The sequence below is a fragment of the Cuculus canorus genome, chromosome 11, assembly GCF_017976375.1.
Source record: "Cuculus canorus isolate bCucCan1 chromosome 11, bCucCan1.pri, whole genome shotgun sequence".
In the NCBI taxonomy this organism is placed as follows: domain Eukaryota; kingdom Metazoa; phylum Chordata; class Aves; order Cuculiformes; family Cuculidae; genus Cuculus; species Cuculus canorus.
This window is the reverse complement of record NC_071411.1, coordinates 20,634,275-20,651,922: the sequence shown is the minus strand read 5'-3', so window position 1 is coordinate 20,651,922 and position 17,648 is coordinate 20,634,275. Positions and strand designations below refer to the sequence as shown.

Sequence of the window (17,648 nt, the reverse complement as noted above, 5' to 3'; positions counted from 1 at the left end):
AAAAGTTGGAAATAAAACTATGCACACCCTTTAAACTCTGAAATTCCCTGTAAGGGATTAGCCAGAACAGAAACCATTCCGAGCTCCCTGAACACTGACAATAGTACAAAAATAAAAGCCACGTCCCATTTTGGTTAAAAATACAAGTCACACTTTTAAAATGAAGTGTAACTTACTTTGCCTAACGCTGCTTCGGGCCATGCACACACTCACACGGCTGTTTGAGCTGCACCAAATATGTCTCCAAAAGAAAGCAGTTATGGGTCTGTGAATGCAAAGCTAAAGAATTCCTCAGAGTGATTCTATGATTAGTCAGGAATTATTGGCGTTAAAAGATATGTCCAGTGCCAGAAGCAGGTGGGTTTTGCTGCAGTTAGAAGTTTACATAACAATAACCACAGTGCCAATTAAAAGCCAATTAGTCACGGACACTACTTTAAGGTCCAGTACTTTGCGAACTCTCCTCTCTTCAATTTTCCTACTCTCGAGCCGCCCATTATCCTCAGCACAAAGCCTTTGAAATGAATGTTGACTGCCTGCCTGTCTCCATGGAAGCCTTGCCACACTGCGCCGTACACAAACGCTTCCCAGGCATCTTCAGCCCTACTTTCACTCTGATCTTTGCCCCAAACAAATGTGCCGTTGATTCTCTCTTCTCATCATTTCTGAGGATCCATTTGATGTTTTATGAATACTAATGAGGAAAGAATTAAACCTATGTTTAAGAAAAAGCGCAGATTCCTCCTTTTTGCATTTTCCATGACAGCAAAAGCATACTGGTTGGCTTCTTTCATTATGCTCTTCTTTAAATCCTGAAACCTCTGCCAGTCCCAAACCATGTGCAGATTTTGCATAAAGTCAAATAAAAGCTCCCCAATAGGAAAAAAAAAAAAAAAGACCTAGTTGTTAAATCACAGAAAGCAGAAGATCATGGTGTTTCACTGTTCTGCTACCAAAGACCACCACCACGCCTCCACCCACGCCTCCATCACCTCACTTGAGAATGAAGATGAACCGCTACATACTCCAGCAAAGGGAGCTAAGGGGCACAAAGCAACCTTATGAATTAACACCTTCTGTACTGTCTGCTTGCATCTTCTTTAAAGTTCAAACAACAAAGACAATCCAGGCAGAAATCTGAAACATCCTCCAAAGTTAAAGCAGGATCCTATATCAATGGCAAAATGAAAAGAAGCAAACTGCCCCTCTCTTCCAACAGACAGCAGAGATTCCTTATTGTCCTAACACCATTCTTCTAGTTCTGTGCAGCACTTCTGATGGGCACCTTCTTCAGCCCATCTCATGTTTAGTTTCTAGTTATAGTTTAAAGGAATGGAAAGTTTACTGCTGCACCCACGTGTTTGGAGCCCCCCCACACACACACTCACGGTGCCTGCATGGCCAAAAGGAGGCTCTGCCTCCTGATCTTTGGTGCCAAACTTGGCTGATTATTGCCTTAAACTGCTTTCTGGTGCTGTGAATGAAAACCAACCCTGTTTATACATTCCTCCTTTGGGACTCTACCACACAGGACATTCCCTCTCCCTTGACCTCTGTCACAAGGCCGTTGGTCCTGTCTTTTCCTGTCACCTTCCTTGGTCACTACTGCGGATAAATCAGTGCCCAGCATCACCTTACACTGGACTTCTGGCAAGATGGGCCAAAACAACAACTCTCCAGCTTTGTTATTTTCAACAGATCCTTGACATTATCTATTAGCTCATCAAACATGAGATGTCTTGGGTTTGGGATTTTTTTTTTAAACTTGGTTATTTACACACATGGCCACTTGCTTTTTCTCCCCATCAGTTTTACCTGGCATGTATGAGCTCTGAAACACCAGCTTGCTGGCCATGTGTTCCTTCACGCACATTTAAAATCTGCCCCATTCCAAAACACCTTGAAACGATTTCCATGTGTGGTTCTAGAAGCCAAGGCTGTATGTTAACCAGTGCTGTCTTTTTAGGTAGGGTATAAGGTACACTCACTTCGCTCTATTCCTTCTGTTGGAGAAACTATGGCACAACGTGACTAGATGCAAATAACAGAGCCTGTGCAGAACCAACATTTAAGTTCTAGAGCACCTGGGCCCGAAAGCCCTTGCTCAAAAACTTATATTTCTTTCTAGTTTCCCAGACAAACACATTCAGAGAACACAGACATGGCTCTCTAAGCAACGTTGGGCAGAAAGCCCTAACAGAACATGCCACCTGCTTAGCTCCCTTAATTTTTCTACGTTAAGAGAGAACTGATGAAACCCTCTTGAGAAAGCGGCTACAGAAGAATCACAGTTTGGCATCTGTATTTTGTCAACTCATTATAAGTTAACTTATAAGAACTACAGAGAAGCGAAAGCTGTTATTTAGGTTTGTCTTGAATCTCACCTAGGTGAAAGGAGTTTGCCATTCTAAGCCCAGAGTTTTATAGGAAAGGATTGGGTTTTTTCCAGACTTCTTACTGTTCCTTGAACTGAAACCAGGCTGCCAGATGTAAGCAGTTCATACCACCAGATCTCCCATCAAACGTCACAGCATTTACCCACTTCTGCTAGAAAATATTTTCATGATACTTGAATATTCTCAGCATTTCATGGGTTAAAATCTTACCTGCCTTTGAGACTACCATCAATATTCACTGAAACATCTCTGTATTTGGTGAACAAACTCTAGAAACACTTCAAGGAGTCCCCATTTAGAATGCCCAAGCTTAACAGTGCCTGCTATTTGCACACTACCTCATAGTTACTTTTTTCAACCCTAATGAAGGTAAATGACTGGCCAGACTCTGTTCTGGAGACTGCCGTTTCCCTGGACTTCACAGGAAATCCACCTGTTGCTAATCTAAGTGCCACCAGGAATTGTACATTATAATAAATATGTCCTTAGTCTTTGTGCAGTCAGCTCCACTCATGGGGGTGAAAGATGTCCTGGTTCCCAAGCATGGTTCACCTCAGCTTCCATCCCAGATATTCTGAAATACCAACTTTTGTTGTTCTTGCTGTTGTTAAATTCAAGATCCTATTTACTCAATACACTTTCATAAGCAACGAGAGAGCCAGTATCGGTGTGGTTCTTCAGGGACTGACAGCAGCTGTGTTTGATTAAACAAAATCTCTCCATGATACTGCTCTCTACTCTGGCATCAGCTCCTCCGCTGCTCCATCTGCAGCCCTGTGTCACACCGCAGCCGAGTTTATGGGCAGGAAGTACTTAGATTTGTACAGACAGACCATGCTTTACAGCTTGGTTCAGCAGCACCAATTTGCCAAGTGTTTTAACTTTTGCTTTTTGTTGATCAATATTTAATGTGTTAAGTTCGAGGGACATCCAACATTCACCAGGCCAAACTAATCCGAGGAAGAATTTGGAAAGCACTTAACATAATGCATAATAACGTAATACTTCTGAATTTGGGTTGCTTTCTTCTGCATAGATATTCTTTATGAACTACATGACAGCTCCTACTGGCTAAAATATAACCACATCATTATATGATCTAAATAGGAAGGGTAACCATTGAAAGCACACTGCTCTACAGAGAAAAAGGGAAGCAATGGAAATGCACTCTAGAGGAAACATATAACGTTACATTACACAACATATGTGAGCTTATAAGGGACTCAACTTGGTGGTCATTTAGCTCTGTACCCGAGAGGTAACTCACTCCTACCTTGGAGAACGTTTAACAGACGTTCCACGTGTGGACCACTAGCCCAGATTTCCATTTATCCAATGTAACTATGAGTTTCTTACTACATTATACGAGTCTAATTTCTTAAATTCTTCATAGCTCCAATTTCAGTACCATCTTGTGGAATTACGTTACCTATTATGTACACTGAGTAAAAACAAGACTCCTAAAATAAGTTCAGTGTTATGGCTTGCCTTCCAATTTCATGGACTCCGTTTACTTTTTTGCATGTAACTAGGAATGTCTGAATTAATTTACTTTGTGAACTATTTGCCTATTTCCACTGTATTTCCTCTGAAACAGTGACACTGTCTTTCAGTCTGTCTCTGAAAGAGCAGGTAGGAAAGCCAAATAGAACCGACCAAATGTATGCCAATAAAAAGAGAGCAGTAGCTCCAATGGAATCAGCACAACTGACGTCTCGCATTCCACTCCTACTCTCTCCAAAATGTAGTATTCTATTAGACTGTTAGAAATAAATCTATCTTATTAGATCTGTTAGACTTTGTTTTGTGCCCAGTGAATGTTTCCATTTTACTGCAAAGAATGACCATGCCTGGGACTTTTCTTGATCACACCATAGCCTTACAAGATGTAGGTTTTACATCAAGAAAATTACATTTTCAACTCAATTACATGTAAATATAGTCTGGATTTTTCCTCTAACGTGTGCTACCCTGAATTCCCTTGAAGGTCCTCCTAGAATTACCTAAATGGACAGCACTGGAAATTCCTCACTTCAAGCAATCATTGTCATTCACTGAATTAAATCACTTTTTTGCCAAATACATTTCGCTGGCCAGCCTAAGGACTGGTATGTATCAGTTATTATCTGATCTGTGTACCATCCCCTGAAAGCTGTTCCCTTTAAAACACACAGATGTAATATCATCTACATTCTACTTGGAAAAAGACACCTTTTAAAAGAGGTTGCCAGCAATTCAGAAGCCCGCTGCCGACGTGCTTCTTGCCCATCGCACAAGGGGTTTCAGATGCGTCACTCTGTTTATGGATCACTCTGACTTTTCAGTCTCTGACACTTCTTCATCTCCAGTACTGGGAAGGCTTAAATCAAAGCTGCCCATCATTCCTGACTACCAGTCCAAGTGACTGGATGCCAGCCTCGCTCCCCTGGCTACGGCATTACGGTGCCCATGATGAAAGTGGAGCCTGCACTGCCAGTCTGCTGTCAGTGGAGAAGGGAGAGGTTATGGCCAGAGCAGACTCATTCCACATACAGTTTCTATTAAAAGATGTCTTTGAGCTAAACTAAAGGCAATAAGCAATGTTTAGTTCTAATTACCCAAAGAAGAGCTGACATCTACCTTCCCATGATTCTTAGTGAGGCAACTGAACACAGCTCTCAGGGGTTCAATTTTACAGGCACTGAAGGGGGAGACCCCTGTTCTTGTACAGCAAATCCAAACAACTGCATTCAGAGTCATTCCCATGCTATGCTGTGCACGTTCACCTAGGATTTTCAGACCTCCTATAAGTCCTCTTTCCTTTGCCCTTGTTTTCCAGGTCAGAAGCTGTGACATTCCAGCCTCCCTCTAAAAGCAGCCCCGAGCAGAAAGAGGGAACAACCTCACCAGAGGGGAGACACTGCCCAGCTGTGCAACACGATCGATGCTCTCCCACAGACGGAGCCGGCATTTCCGAGAACGGTACCAAACCCAGTATTCAACTACTTTATTGCCTCACCGATTTGTAAGATCCTTAACAGAGAAACTAAAACAGATATTAAACCACCAAAGCCACAAACTAATCCTAATGAATACTGAAACCCTAGACCTAAATAAAAGGTAATATCCCAGCTCTCTACTACGCACTTCCCATATAATTCTATGTTAAATAAAAGACTGAACAAGTCACTTGGAGCTAGGATATAAACTGCTTTTTTTACCATATTATTCACCTCGCCAAACATTTTTTCCTGGCTTAAAAATACGAAGTTTTCATTTCTTTGTAAATTAAGACCTGGGACTTCCACTAAACTCATTTCAAAGGAAACCATTCGCAGTTCATATTCTGTACAGCCACTCTTTGGAAGCGCGCTTCAGTAACTCTGGTGAGGCCCAGCCAGCTTCGCAGATGTAGCACTGACCACTGCTGCAGCATCGCACCCATTTGAGCTCTCATGGGGACTGGATGAAGCGTTCTTTGAAAGCAGTCTAAAATCCCTGGCTCTGCGCAGGCTGGCTCGCATCGCTAGGAACCCTCGGGTGGCTTTTGCAGAGCAAACAGCTGCAAGGGCACTCAGGGACTGAGGGGGGCATCACTGCGGGGCTGTAATGAGACGCATTTAGGACAGGTTTCCATGCCAAGGAGACAGCACACGCAAGGGCTGGCAAGTTTAACTTACCTTCAGGGATTTCTTTTAACCCATTTGGTTCAAAGAAGACAAAAACGCTTCTCTGAAACTGACTGTAAGCAATGTATCTTTACTGCAGACTGGAAATCTGCACCCACTGACAAAACATGGGAGTTTGGGTATGTATGAACAGAGCTGGCAAGCAGCTGCTCGGGAATGCTAAAAATCATGATGTAGAAACACAGTTAACACTGTAGCACGTTTTCCATGCAGTTAGACTTATAAAATAAACCTGGTTCTATGAGTATTTTTATCATATCACTTTGTCAGCTCAAAGACTGCTCCCATGTCTAGCCTACACTATGCATATTTCAAGTACAAACAGCCTTTTAGCAAAACCTTTTCAAACAAATAAATCATAGATTTATAGCTTTCAAAACGTGAAAAAGCATGCCATCAAATAAAAAAGGATTAGCTAACAAAAATAACTCAGAGTTGAGCAAATAAAAAAAACTGCATGAACATCTGCAATAAATCTAGATATACCAGATAAATCTGGATGCAGAATTAGTTATAAATTTAAGTATATTTTAATAAATAATAATCTCCTAGAGCAGAAGAGCACTTGCATCAATTGAATTGGACAAGTTATGCTACACTAACTAGTTTACAAATTAATACCTAAATATCACAGTAAAGTGCCCTATGATACTATTGACAGAATACTTTAAATACTAGCTTAGTAGAAGAATTTTAATGAAAACTGCCTTTATGTTAAAAGGGGTCATAAGAAGTTTTGCTTTCCCTTTCTGGTTTCCAGTCCCGCTAATCACCACCTGCCAAGGGATGTAAAAGAATTTTTTTTTGCACAGACATTCAATCAGAGCAAAGGACATTCCCATGTGTGGGGCAAGAAAAAAAAAAAAGGCATTGTGAGCATCTTAGATACCTTAGCATGAAGGCAGCTTGAGATTCATGTGTCTCTTCTTCCCTTTTTAAAAGCCCAATCTGAGTGTGCTGTGCCAGATGCTGCCATTAACTTACTGGCTCAAACCTACCGGTTTGGAGCTCCTCAAGGACTCTGTAGTGTTGGGTGATCAGTCCTCACGACTGCCGCAATGGTTGTGAATTCTGACTATTATCCCTTCAGACTCCTGTGGCAAGAAAAGAAATGATGATGGAAAGAGTTCCCTCCTAATGCATCACAGATTGAAAATAGAAAGTCATTTTTTGCTGCTTTGGCAGCACACAGCCTTACAGAAGGAAAGCGCTTTAATAAATTAGTTTGTACAGCACAAGGATTGCCATGAAAATGCAGACATCCATTCTCTAATTAAGAGCAACACTGCAAGCAACTAAGCTTTGTTCCCACTTAGGCAATAAATTACTGAACATGATAACCTATAAATTGGGCACGCTAAACGCTACTGGAATGAAAATTGCATTTAACAAACATCTGTCAAACATTAACCAAAAGAAAAAGAACCCAGGGCATTTTCCCTTGGTTGGTGCCAACAGACCTGAGAGGAGGTGAAACCCACAGGAGGCTGTGGTCCAGCAGCGAAGGCTCCAGCAGAGGTGGGACCCCAGCACCTCTGGAAGGGCCCTGCCAAACCCTTGGGGAGCAGCCACTCCCTGCCACGGGCAAGAGGCCAGGGCTACACTGAAATCCTTCTGAAAACAACAGCTAAAAAGGGCATTTTAGTTTGAACTGCAGGTGCTTATATACTTGAAATGAGATGGAAAACCACTTGCACCTGGGAGCCCGTGCAGGGGTGACCCATCCCCTTGAGCCCAGCTGGCCTGTGCAAACGAACTAAACACGCACAGCACCTGTAATGCTGCCCGAAGTCAAACATCCTTGTTTGAGGCAGTAACAGCATTTGACTCGATTGCTCTGCTAGAATACATTGAGCCTGTTCAATTAACTGACAGCTATTAAGGTAAATAATAACATTTAAAATTATGATGACATTAACTTAACCTGATGTCAACTCAAACTAAATATTCAGAATAAAGACGTGACCGGTGCTTTTCATGTACTCACTGTTTCAAAAGACTTCCTGTGAGTTACAAGTACTATAACAATCCTCTAAGTCACAGTAAATATCTTCTCATGATTAAAAGGAGTTACGATACAGCTAAAAAGCACTGCAATAATACTGTAATAGCACATTGATACTTACATGTATGGTAGATGGCTTGTTTATTATTTATTTGGCATAGGAGGATACGTTAGATCATAGAATCATAGAATAGTTAGGGTTGGAAAGGATCATCTAGTTCCAACCCCCCTGACATGGGGGTTGATTTAGGTTAAAAAGATATAACCAAACATTAGATAGCTATAGGCCTAATATTAATATATTTTGTATAGTATAGATAATTAAATATATATTTTAAATTATATAATATACAGTATAGACATAATTTATTAACCCATTAAAATCATTGTCCCTACCAAACACAGTAAGGAAATTAATTAGAGCACATTTATATCAAATTCCTATACTCTGAATATGTGTCCAACTGATAGAGTGACTGCAAAAAGAATCCCCTACAGTACCATGGTTTTCCATTCCTCTTGGCAAGCATCTGTGCAATTGTATACATGAACGGTAATCTCCCCCCTAAGAACACTGATCCTTCACGCTCACTATTACATTACAGTGACTTGAAGAAAAAAGACTATTGAAGTCAAATAGGTTCAGACAACCTGCCAGAGCGCACTGGAGCGTTCAAGCCTCGAGTTCTCTTTGCGGAGACTCCCTCGCCCGAGCTCTAAAGCCTCTGAAGGACCCTGCACTGAGGGGTTTAAAATCTCCCTCCTATGTTTCTTTGCCCCAGCTGCAGCAGGTGGGGTGGCTGTACCATCACTAAGGGTGTTTGTCTCCCAGCAGAGGACCCACTGTTCCGTGCGGTGGAGGGCCAGGCTGCATCTGACCAGGAGGAGGAGGAGGAGGAGCGGGCTGGAGACCAGCCATCCCAGGCGGACCCAAGGAAGAAAACGCTGTCTGAGCTCCCTTGCTGCGGTAGCGGGTAGGTTCCTGACGTTGGTGTTATCTGAGCCCTTTGCAAAGATGATTTTAAGACCTGAAGGCACTGTGGCTTCAGGAAGAAGCAGTAACACCAGCTGTTCCCACCTGACCCTCAGCAAGGTCAGCCAGGACACTGATCCGGGAGCCAAGAGTTTTGCAGGAAAACTGGCTTTTGCAGAAGTGGACCTTCAGGGTGAGGTTTCACTATTTTATTATTTTTTACTGTATATACAGATGTGATGAAAAAATGTGGAAGAAGCCCATGTCTTATGTGGAGACCACCAACACTGATGGTTTTGAACCAGCCCCTGCGGAGCTCACAGAGAGAATGACACACCTCAGTGAACAGCTCCACCTTAAAGGGCATGAAGTGAAGAAACTGGAAACAGGCGTGGAAGAGGTAATGGGTGCCAAGCAGAGTGTGAAAGAGTTATTTATCTGTCTTTAAGTACCTGCATTTATATTTTATTCTGGCCAGTCTGCTCTCTCTGTTCCTGATGTTTCTCACTGTGCCGTTATTTCATCATCTCATACATAGAATTTATCATAGAATCACGTAATGGTTTGGATTGGAAGGGACCTTAAAGCCTCCCACTGGATCAGGGGCTCCAAGCCCCATCCGACCTGGCCTTGAACCCCTACAGAGATGGGGCAGGCACTACTGCTCTGGGGCAACCTGGGCCAAGGCCTCCCCATGCTCACAGGAAAACATTTCTTCCTAAAATTTCATCTCCATCTCCCCTTTCAGCTGCAAACATCTCATGCTTTCCTGTAGCACCCACATTTCCAGTCCAGTTCCTGCCTGAACCTCCATTTATTTGGAGGATGAGAAGTACCCCAGCCATGCAGACACAGGCTCCTCAAGCACTGTCCTTTATTTAATTAGTTTACGATGTTCCCAGGATGCAGTGTTTAGGACTGATACCACTACAGACCATGGCACAGTAACTATAGGGTCACTGTAGGCACCTCTGAGGGGTTCCTCAGCTGTGGGGGGAAGACTCCACATGTCCTACGACTTCCTGCCCGTCTGGGAGCACAGGGACTTTTCAGGAAATCCCTCCAGCTGACTGAGATACAGAGGCTCACCATTTTGGAACCCTTCAGAGGAAATCATCCAGTTTATCTCAGGCTTAGACTGACAGATTTATAAACTAAAGAAACTAAAAGAAAATTAGTTTGCCGGCTTAGCAGCATGCTCAATTTCCTTCAGCACAGTTACAACCATGGTGGTTAAAAGCCTCCGTGCAGTATCCTGGTAGTGCCATGTGATCTTACTATTTAAATATTGCAAGCTTCAGCCACTGATGGGCACACATGAAATGTTAGCAATTCTTCTGTGAAACCAAACCAGTGCACCACATGCATTGCTTTGCTCTGCTTTGTCTTAAGGTACAGTTAGTGCCTGCTCAGTATTTTATAATCATTCTTTAAAAGGAGCTTAAAGATTTCAGCAGTTTATTAGTCAGTAAACTATTTAAAGTAAGAGTAAAATATTCACCTTCTTTACATGTTGCCATCTTTTGATTCTTACCAGTATTTCATGTAATTTTACCCCTTGACTAACTTAAATGAGTTTACTTGTGAGAAAAAACATTTTAAAGCAGAATCAAATCGTATTTGTGATTTTTGCACAATTTGCAGTATTCAATGACAACTAATTCCTGTAATACTCCTTAGAGCAACACAAACCTTCCTTCCGTACTGTGGGCTTCCGTACAGCCCACATTAAAACTCCATTTATTCTTTTACCTATAGGAAGGAGCTCCCTTCCTGGGGGCAATGCCAGCTGGCTTCTCCTGTTTCCCACTCGAAGGTGCTCCTCTTCCTTGGCAGTATCCTACTGCCTTCTTTTCAGTCACTGCTGGTGGACATGAGTTCTGTGCACCTTGTTCAGAAATGTGCTATTATCGATAGATTAATATAAAATTCTTGTTCTGGATTTAAAGACAAGCAGGGAGGTTGTCAAGACAACTCTTGTCAAGAGTGCCAACTCACCACAACATGGATTTAAAATCAGGAGGATGCATTATTTTCAGCCTGTTAGAAAATCCTTCTTAAAACCTCTTACTTCCATTTAGCCATCATTTATATCTTGTGTGCAGTTATAGGTTGGGGGTTTTTTTGCTACAAAACAGACAGGCAAGGACTAAGTAATTGCTTTTGGAAAGATGACTGCTCTGTAATTGACACGAAGCAAATTGGAAGACTGAGAAATGCTTCCTGTCATCTAGCTTGGACATATACATATTGGCTTAATATCTAACCCCCAAGAACACATTCTGTGATGACCTGGTAAAAGAACCTTCACATTGCTCTGTTTGCTTCTATGTGGACGTGCTCAGTGCTGAAAACTAGACAGGAACAACAAAGCTAACAGTAACAAACCCAGCAGGCAAGTGAAAAGCAACCCTCTCAAATAGCAATGAATAATTGCTTCAGTCTATGACTGTAAAAACAGGGGATAAAAGACCTCTGCAGTTGGCCATGTCTAGAAAGTTCTGCTTCCCAACAACCAGACATTTGAAAATAGTTCCTACTGAAGACAGGGTGATGAAGGTGTCAGGACCGGGGCATAAGAGATGGTGAAAACACGAGCGAGTTCTGAAAATAAAGTGATAGGCTGCCAAGTGTAGTGTTGCAAAGAAATGCCAATTATTTTCTATAGAAGCTCACACGCAAACTGTCAGCTTAATTAAAAAGGCAGTTTGGGACCTGCCATACAGGGTCAAATGAAAAGTTCATCCTAATATCACGCGCTCAACACTGAGCTATTGTCAGGAGATCACAGCTCTTCTACATCTCCTTCTTGAGTAGCGGTCATCACCACTGCACGTGAATAACATTGCGTGTCTTTCCTACATGCCTTACTTTGCATTATTGACATGAACTTCATTTGATCTTTTATTGCCCGTAGCCATTCAAGATCAGGAACTCCTACTGGAATTCTTCACAGGCAGCTTTACTTTTGATTACCCAAAAGACTGTATTGAGAACAAACTTTAAGATTTTGACATTCACCTTTTTTAAAAATCCATTCTGAAGATGCTGACCAGGTGGGCTCTCAGCCCAGCTCCTTGTCAGACCCTAAGGGTCATCTCCTTCCATCCTGCTGCATCCCTCTGTGCTTCGCCCCATCATTAGCAGCTGCAAGGCCACGGCAGGATCTGTACCGCTGCCCTTCAAGGCCTAGGTGGTGAATCTTAAAAAAGATAGCAACCTTCCAGTACCTGAAGGGGCTACAGGAAAGCTGGGGAGGGACTGTTCACAAAGGTTTGTGGGGATAGGATGAGGGGCAATGGGTATAAACTGGAGAGGGGCACATTTAGACTGGACATAAGGAGGGATTTCTTCACAATGACAATGGTGAGGCCCTGGCCCAGGTTGCCCAGAGCAGTGGTGGCTGCCCCATCCCTGGAGGTGTTCAGGGCCAGGTTGGATGGGCCTTGCGCAGCCTGAGCCAGTGGGAGGTGTCTCTGCCCATGGCAGGGGGGTGGAACCGGATGAGCTTTAGTGTCCCTTCCAACCCAAACTATTCTATGATTCTACAAGCTTTTTGCAGATTCCAGATACATTTTATCAGTTGAATTAACATTATTCCTATATATTCATAGACCCTTTCAAACAAATCCAATAGATTCCTGACCATGTTCATCCATCTTCACCAAGCCCCTTCTCCATTACTGTTTTGATCAATTTGCCTGACAGAATTCCCAATCCTCTCAAAGTGATTTGCTGCTCCTCGTGATCATCTCTGTAGCCTCTCTTAGAAAGTGGTGCTACATTTGCCACCCACCAGTCCTTTGAGGGTAAAATGATTTAAAAAACAACTCACACAGCACCTCATTCTGCTGTTCTGTTACTGCTTTCTCCCCATTTTGAAAGTTGTTTCTCAGGTTCATTGTTTGTAATACTAGCTCTAATGTGGCAGCCTCCTTAACTTTTGTACAAAATATAATATAATGATTTTCTCTTATGTTCCTTAAGGGATTTTTGCATATACATTATTCCTTGTCTTAGATGTGTTTGTATACACTGCTCCACAGCTCAGATGTTCCCCATGGCATTAACCCCCTTTTTATAAGAGAGCTGGATCTCAGCAGCTGACTGATTCTCCAAACTGGTGTTTGGCAAGGTGGTATTTCCACTTCACAAACAAGGCACAGAACCAAACCCAGGCTCTGCTGAGGGACTTTGACAGTTAAAACCAAACCCCTCTCCCCTCTGAGCCCTGTGACTTTACTGATCATCCCTCCTCAGTATCTGAGTCTCAAAATGAGGTTATGCTTAACTCTCGTCACCATGATAAGGTACGAACAGATGCTCCATGTGACCAAGCCAGGGAAAACAACCTGGAAGAATGTTTTAACATATATTGAGCCACTGCCTTCAAGCACAGTAAGATGAAAACCCTGCACAGCCCTACATTCAAATGAAACCGAGGCATGGGGAAACTGGCACCCTGATACACGACCAGGTAGAGCTGCCATGGAAAGAAGTTTACTGCCTATAGCGCAGGAAATACAAACAAAATGGGCTTTGTAGTAGCAGTGAAAATGAAGAGGACAAAGAGGCGGCAGCAACAGCAAACGCGATGGCCAGACATCCCCAGTGGCGCTCTCGGCTGAGCATATTGCCTGTGCAGCCTCTAACGACTGAGCAGCTGGCCCTGATGCTGCAGAGCTATGGAGAACTCAAGGGGCGTACATGCCAAAGAGACAAGTTTGTGCTTCCCCTATTCATGTTTGTATGGGAGAGCCGCTGCCAACCAGCAGCCTTTGGGAAGCCCACAGCAGAGGGCAGAGCGGGCCCTGGGCTGTTGTCCAAGCACGGCAGCTTCGCCAGCAGCACTACAGCAGCAGTTGCAAGCAACAGCTCCGGGGTGCTCGGGGCACAGGGGCATGGCAGCCTGCAGGCTGGGCACCTGTTAGGCATCGCCACGAGCATCTGTCCAATCGCATACTGAGAAAGTCTATTTTACACTGTAAAAGAATGACCTTTTTACCTCCCTGTTATATGACAGGACCCTGCTTCAGCTGTACAGGGGAGCGTAACTCCCGCCTGTGTTAGCACACAGCAATGCCAGGTGGTATTTACAATGCGGAGGCGCTCTGCAACACAACGAAGAAACCGCATGTTTAATTCATCGGAGACCTCCCGCAGCCTCTGGAGGATTTGTTATGTCTCACTGCTGCCACGGTGGTGGTAACAAAGTTGGCACTCCACGCAGGAAAATGTCAGCGTGCCTAGCTACAAGGGGCGCTGGCACAGGGATGCTGCAGCCACTGTGGCAGATGGGCCCAACTGAGCGAGCCACACTCCTGTAGCTGGTGTGCGGCTCCCAGGAGCTGGAGAGCCATTAAATAGTATGGATATTAAGGCCTTCAGCTTTTTGAGTTCACTGTCTCCTTAGCTACTTCTAAAACTGCAATGAAGATAAAAGCTGACAGCAAATAGGGATTAACAGAGCCAGCAAGTCTGGCATTTACCCCACACGATTCCATTTCCCAGTGTAACATTAATAAATATATTGAGATTGTGTTTGCAACAAGAAATGGCAAACAAGGATAACAGTTCCAGATGCCAGGCAGGGTAATGTCTGAGAAATACGTTTATTTTTATTAATAAACCCACAATCTGTCAGTGCTCTCAAAGGTCTGAAATGAGTATTTAAGTGACATATTTTCCAGGGAATGCTCCTCAGGCTCTTTGTAGCATCTTGGCCATGTACCTGCAGCAGGCCTGCATCTGTGACGAGCAATGAGATTCATTTATGCATGTGGTATGGCAGCTTTGTTCAAAACGTATCACTTAGAGTTTGCATTGAAACAAAAGCAACTCTTCAAATCCAGAACATTTCTCAGAAGGAGGTCGGAGAGAACTGCGTGCTCAGCTCAGCTTTGGAAGATGCGGCTCTGAAGAGACCCTCCTGCCCAGGATTCCTGTAATTCTCAAAAGTCTTGTTGAACCTGGCCATTGCCATGCTTACCTGCAAAGCAGTGCTTCACCAAGCACACGTGCCAGCGTGTTGCACAACCAGAATCTTAATTTTTTTCCTTAAGATACTTTTCTTTTAAACCAAAATACTTCAAATGAATCAGCTAATTTTCTTTTTGTTTCACTGGACATGCAGATGAGTGCAGATAAGTAGGAGTTGCAAGGGAAGGATATGATTACATTGGTGAGGGCACAAAAATTAGTCATGCTTTATAGAGGATGACAGGAAGGCAAAAACTGAAATGGTAGTGCTAGTATTTATGATTTCTGAGTGATCTGCTCACATCCAGCAGTGCGTGAACTGTCAGTCTGTGCAGGAGCAAAGCATGTGCTTCCTAGCAGCTACTGATTCTGCACCTTACGTGGGATGGGAAAGAAATGTATTTCTTATCAAGAGAGTCTTCTGGAATGACCTGATATTTGCCAGATAAGGGGGGAAACTTAGCTTTGCAGTTTTTGAGCAAGAAAGTGAAAGCTGCGCCAATGTCCTGTGTCATTGTCCAGATGAAAGGCCCGCTGCTAGGGGAACTGCAGCAAAAGGCGGAGGAGACCGAATTGTTGAAGATGGAGCTGCAGATGCTGGAGACTGAGAGAGTTAGGCTGTCACTGCTGGAAGAAAAGCTCATGGATGTTTTACAGCTTCTTCAACAACTTCGAGACTTGGTAAGGCGAGAAAGGAGCTCAGAGACTTAAACCTGGGTTTAATAGTGTTCTTTCCAAACTAAAAAGGGAGTTCATACCTTCTAGTAAGTACAAAGTAATTTCAACCAGGACACATTTTCACATCTGTTTGCCCCAGACTGGTGACTGAAAAAAAATTTTAGACCCCTATGTCTGACTTCCTAAAAGAAGCCTAGAGATCTCCTTGGAGGTAGATCTCCAACATGTCATTATCCTCCAAACAAAGATTTATAGGAAACAAGGAAAACAAAAATGCTAGTGATCTGAAAGATTCTGGATGATTTGTCCTTCTAGGAAAGGACCTTTGCTTAACTGCATCCTGACATGACACTAAGTCAGTATTAAAGGGATAAAACCCCTTCCTATCTACCAACAAGGTATTTTTTTTTTTGTAAGAACTTTCTTACCCAACCAATAATCCAAACATGGACTTATAAAAGCTGATGTAATAACATCCCAGAAGCACGTGGCCAGTATGGCTGTTCAGTTCCTTAGTAAACAGGTTTAAACCTCCTGCTTGGGAATCATAATGGTAAGACTGGCCAAAAGACAGGCAAACTAAATAATGTGCAGAACACGGAGTCCGCTGGGAGCTGTGCTGGGCTGCTAGGAGCAGATTGTTTTGATGATGGCTGAGGGTTCTCCTCAATTTTCAACAAAGCTCTGCCCAGTCTGTGTGAAGTGAGAATGCTTCCTCAGGTGATCGCTTTACTTTGTTACAGGTATGCTCCAGTTCCACTGATGGTTCTGGGGAACAAGTCCAATATCTCATAATTCAGTAACTTATTTTAGCACTTGACATGGAAATTCTGCTTTCCTATTGCAAGTCTGACACATGCATCAATAACAATCCAGAAAAGGATTAAACTAGGAAAGACTATTGCTGGCAACAAGCATAATAACTGTTTGTGTCAAGATTTAAATGTGTTATTCACCGGTCAATTGTATTATTGCAAATTATTTCTGCTTAGGAGACATTCATCACACAGTGTGCCACATCTCAGTCATACCAGCACATCATGCTAAATCACTGCTGGAAACACGCCACCATGTGCTGCCACCTCCCGGAGCACCAGTACAGGCAGCAATGCTGTCAGTGAACAAGAGAATTCCCAGCGTTCCCAGCAGAATTTAGCAAGGATCCCCTAAATCCCTGATGGGAAATACTTCAGACAAAAGAAAGCTTATTCATCAGAAACTGTGGGTTTAGGTGTTGCTTCCCCCAGCATATTCACCTTCATGTTTTAAATAGAATCATAAAATGGTTTGGGTTGGAAGGGTCCTTAAAGATCACTGAATTCCACCCCCCTGCTGTGGGCAGGGACACCTCCCACTGGCTCAGGCTGCCCAAGGCCCATCCAACCTGGCCTTGAACACCTCCAGGGATGCGGCAGCCACAGCTTCCCTGGGCAACCTGAGCCAGGGCCTCACCACTCTCATGGTGAAGAAATTCCTCCTTCTGTCCAGTCTAAATCTGCCCCTCTCCAGATTATACCTATTGCCCCTCGTCCTATTACCACAAGCCTTTGTAAATAGTCCCTCCTCGGCTTTCCTGTAGCCCCTTCAGGTACTGGAAGAACCTGCTGGAACATCCCAACAGATTTCTAATGTAAAAGACCATCCACCTCCTGAGCAGTTTGTACAGGCCTCTCACTTTGGCAATGTTTATTCCACCCTGCAGCAGACAGGCATGAGAAGCCCCTTTCCAAGCCCACATTGCCAACTCTGCCCTTTCACTGTTCGTCAGAGGCCCTGCAGAGTGCTGAACAAGCATTTGTTGTGCACACCCTGCTCACACTCCTTACCGTCCAGGTGTGGTTATGCACAGACTCAGAAAATTCTGCTTTTCACTGACCAACTGCCTAATAGCAGTTGTAGAAGACACGGCTGTCTTTCTACAGCCCTATTATGGAACTGGGACCCTCTGC

The 17,648-nt window shown here is 43.5% G+C and overlaps 1 protein-coding gene across 1 annotated transcript in view; it reads left to right on the top strand.

Moving 5' to 3' along the window:
- The window catches only part of EFCC1 (EF-hand and coiled-coil domain containing 1), a 55,903-nt gene that overhangs the window by 31,359 nt on the left and 6,896 nt on the right, over window positions 1-17,648 (top strand). Inside the window, exons 3-6 of the mRNA XM_054076960.1 lie at window positions 5,215-5,357; window positions 8,902-9,043; window positions 9,277-9,442; window positions 15,544-15,702. Of these exons, the coding sequence (XP_053932935.1) occupies window positions 5,215-5,357; window positions 8,902-9,043; window positions 9,277-9,442; window positions 15,544-15,702 (610 nt within the window). The remainder of the gene's footprint in view (window positions 1-5,214; window positions 5,358-8,901; window positions 9,044-9,276; window positions 9,443-15,543; window positions 15,703-17,648) is intronic.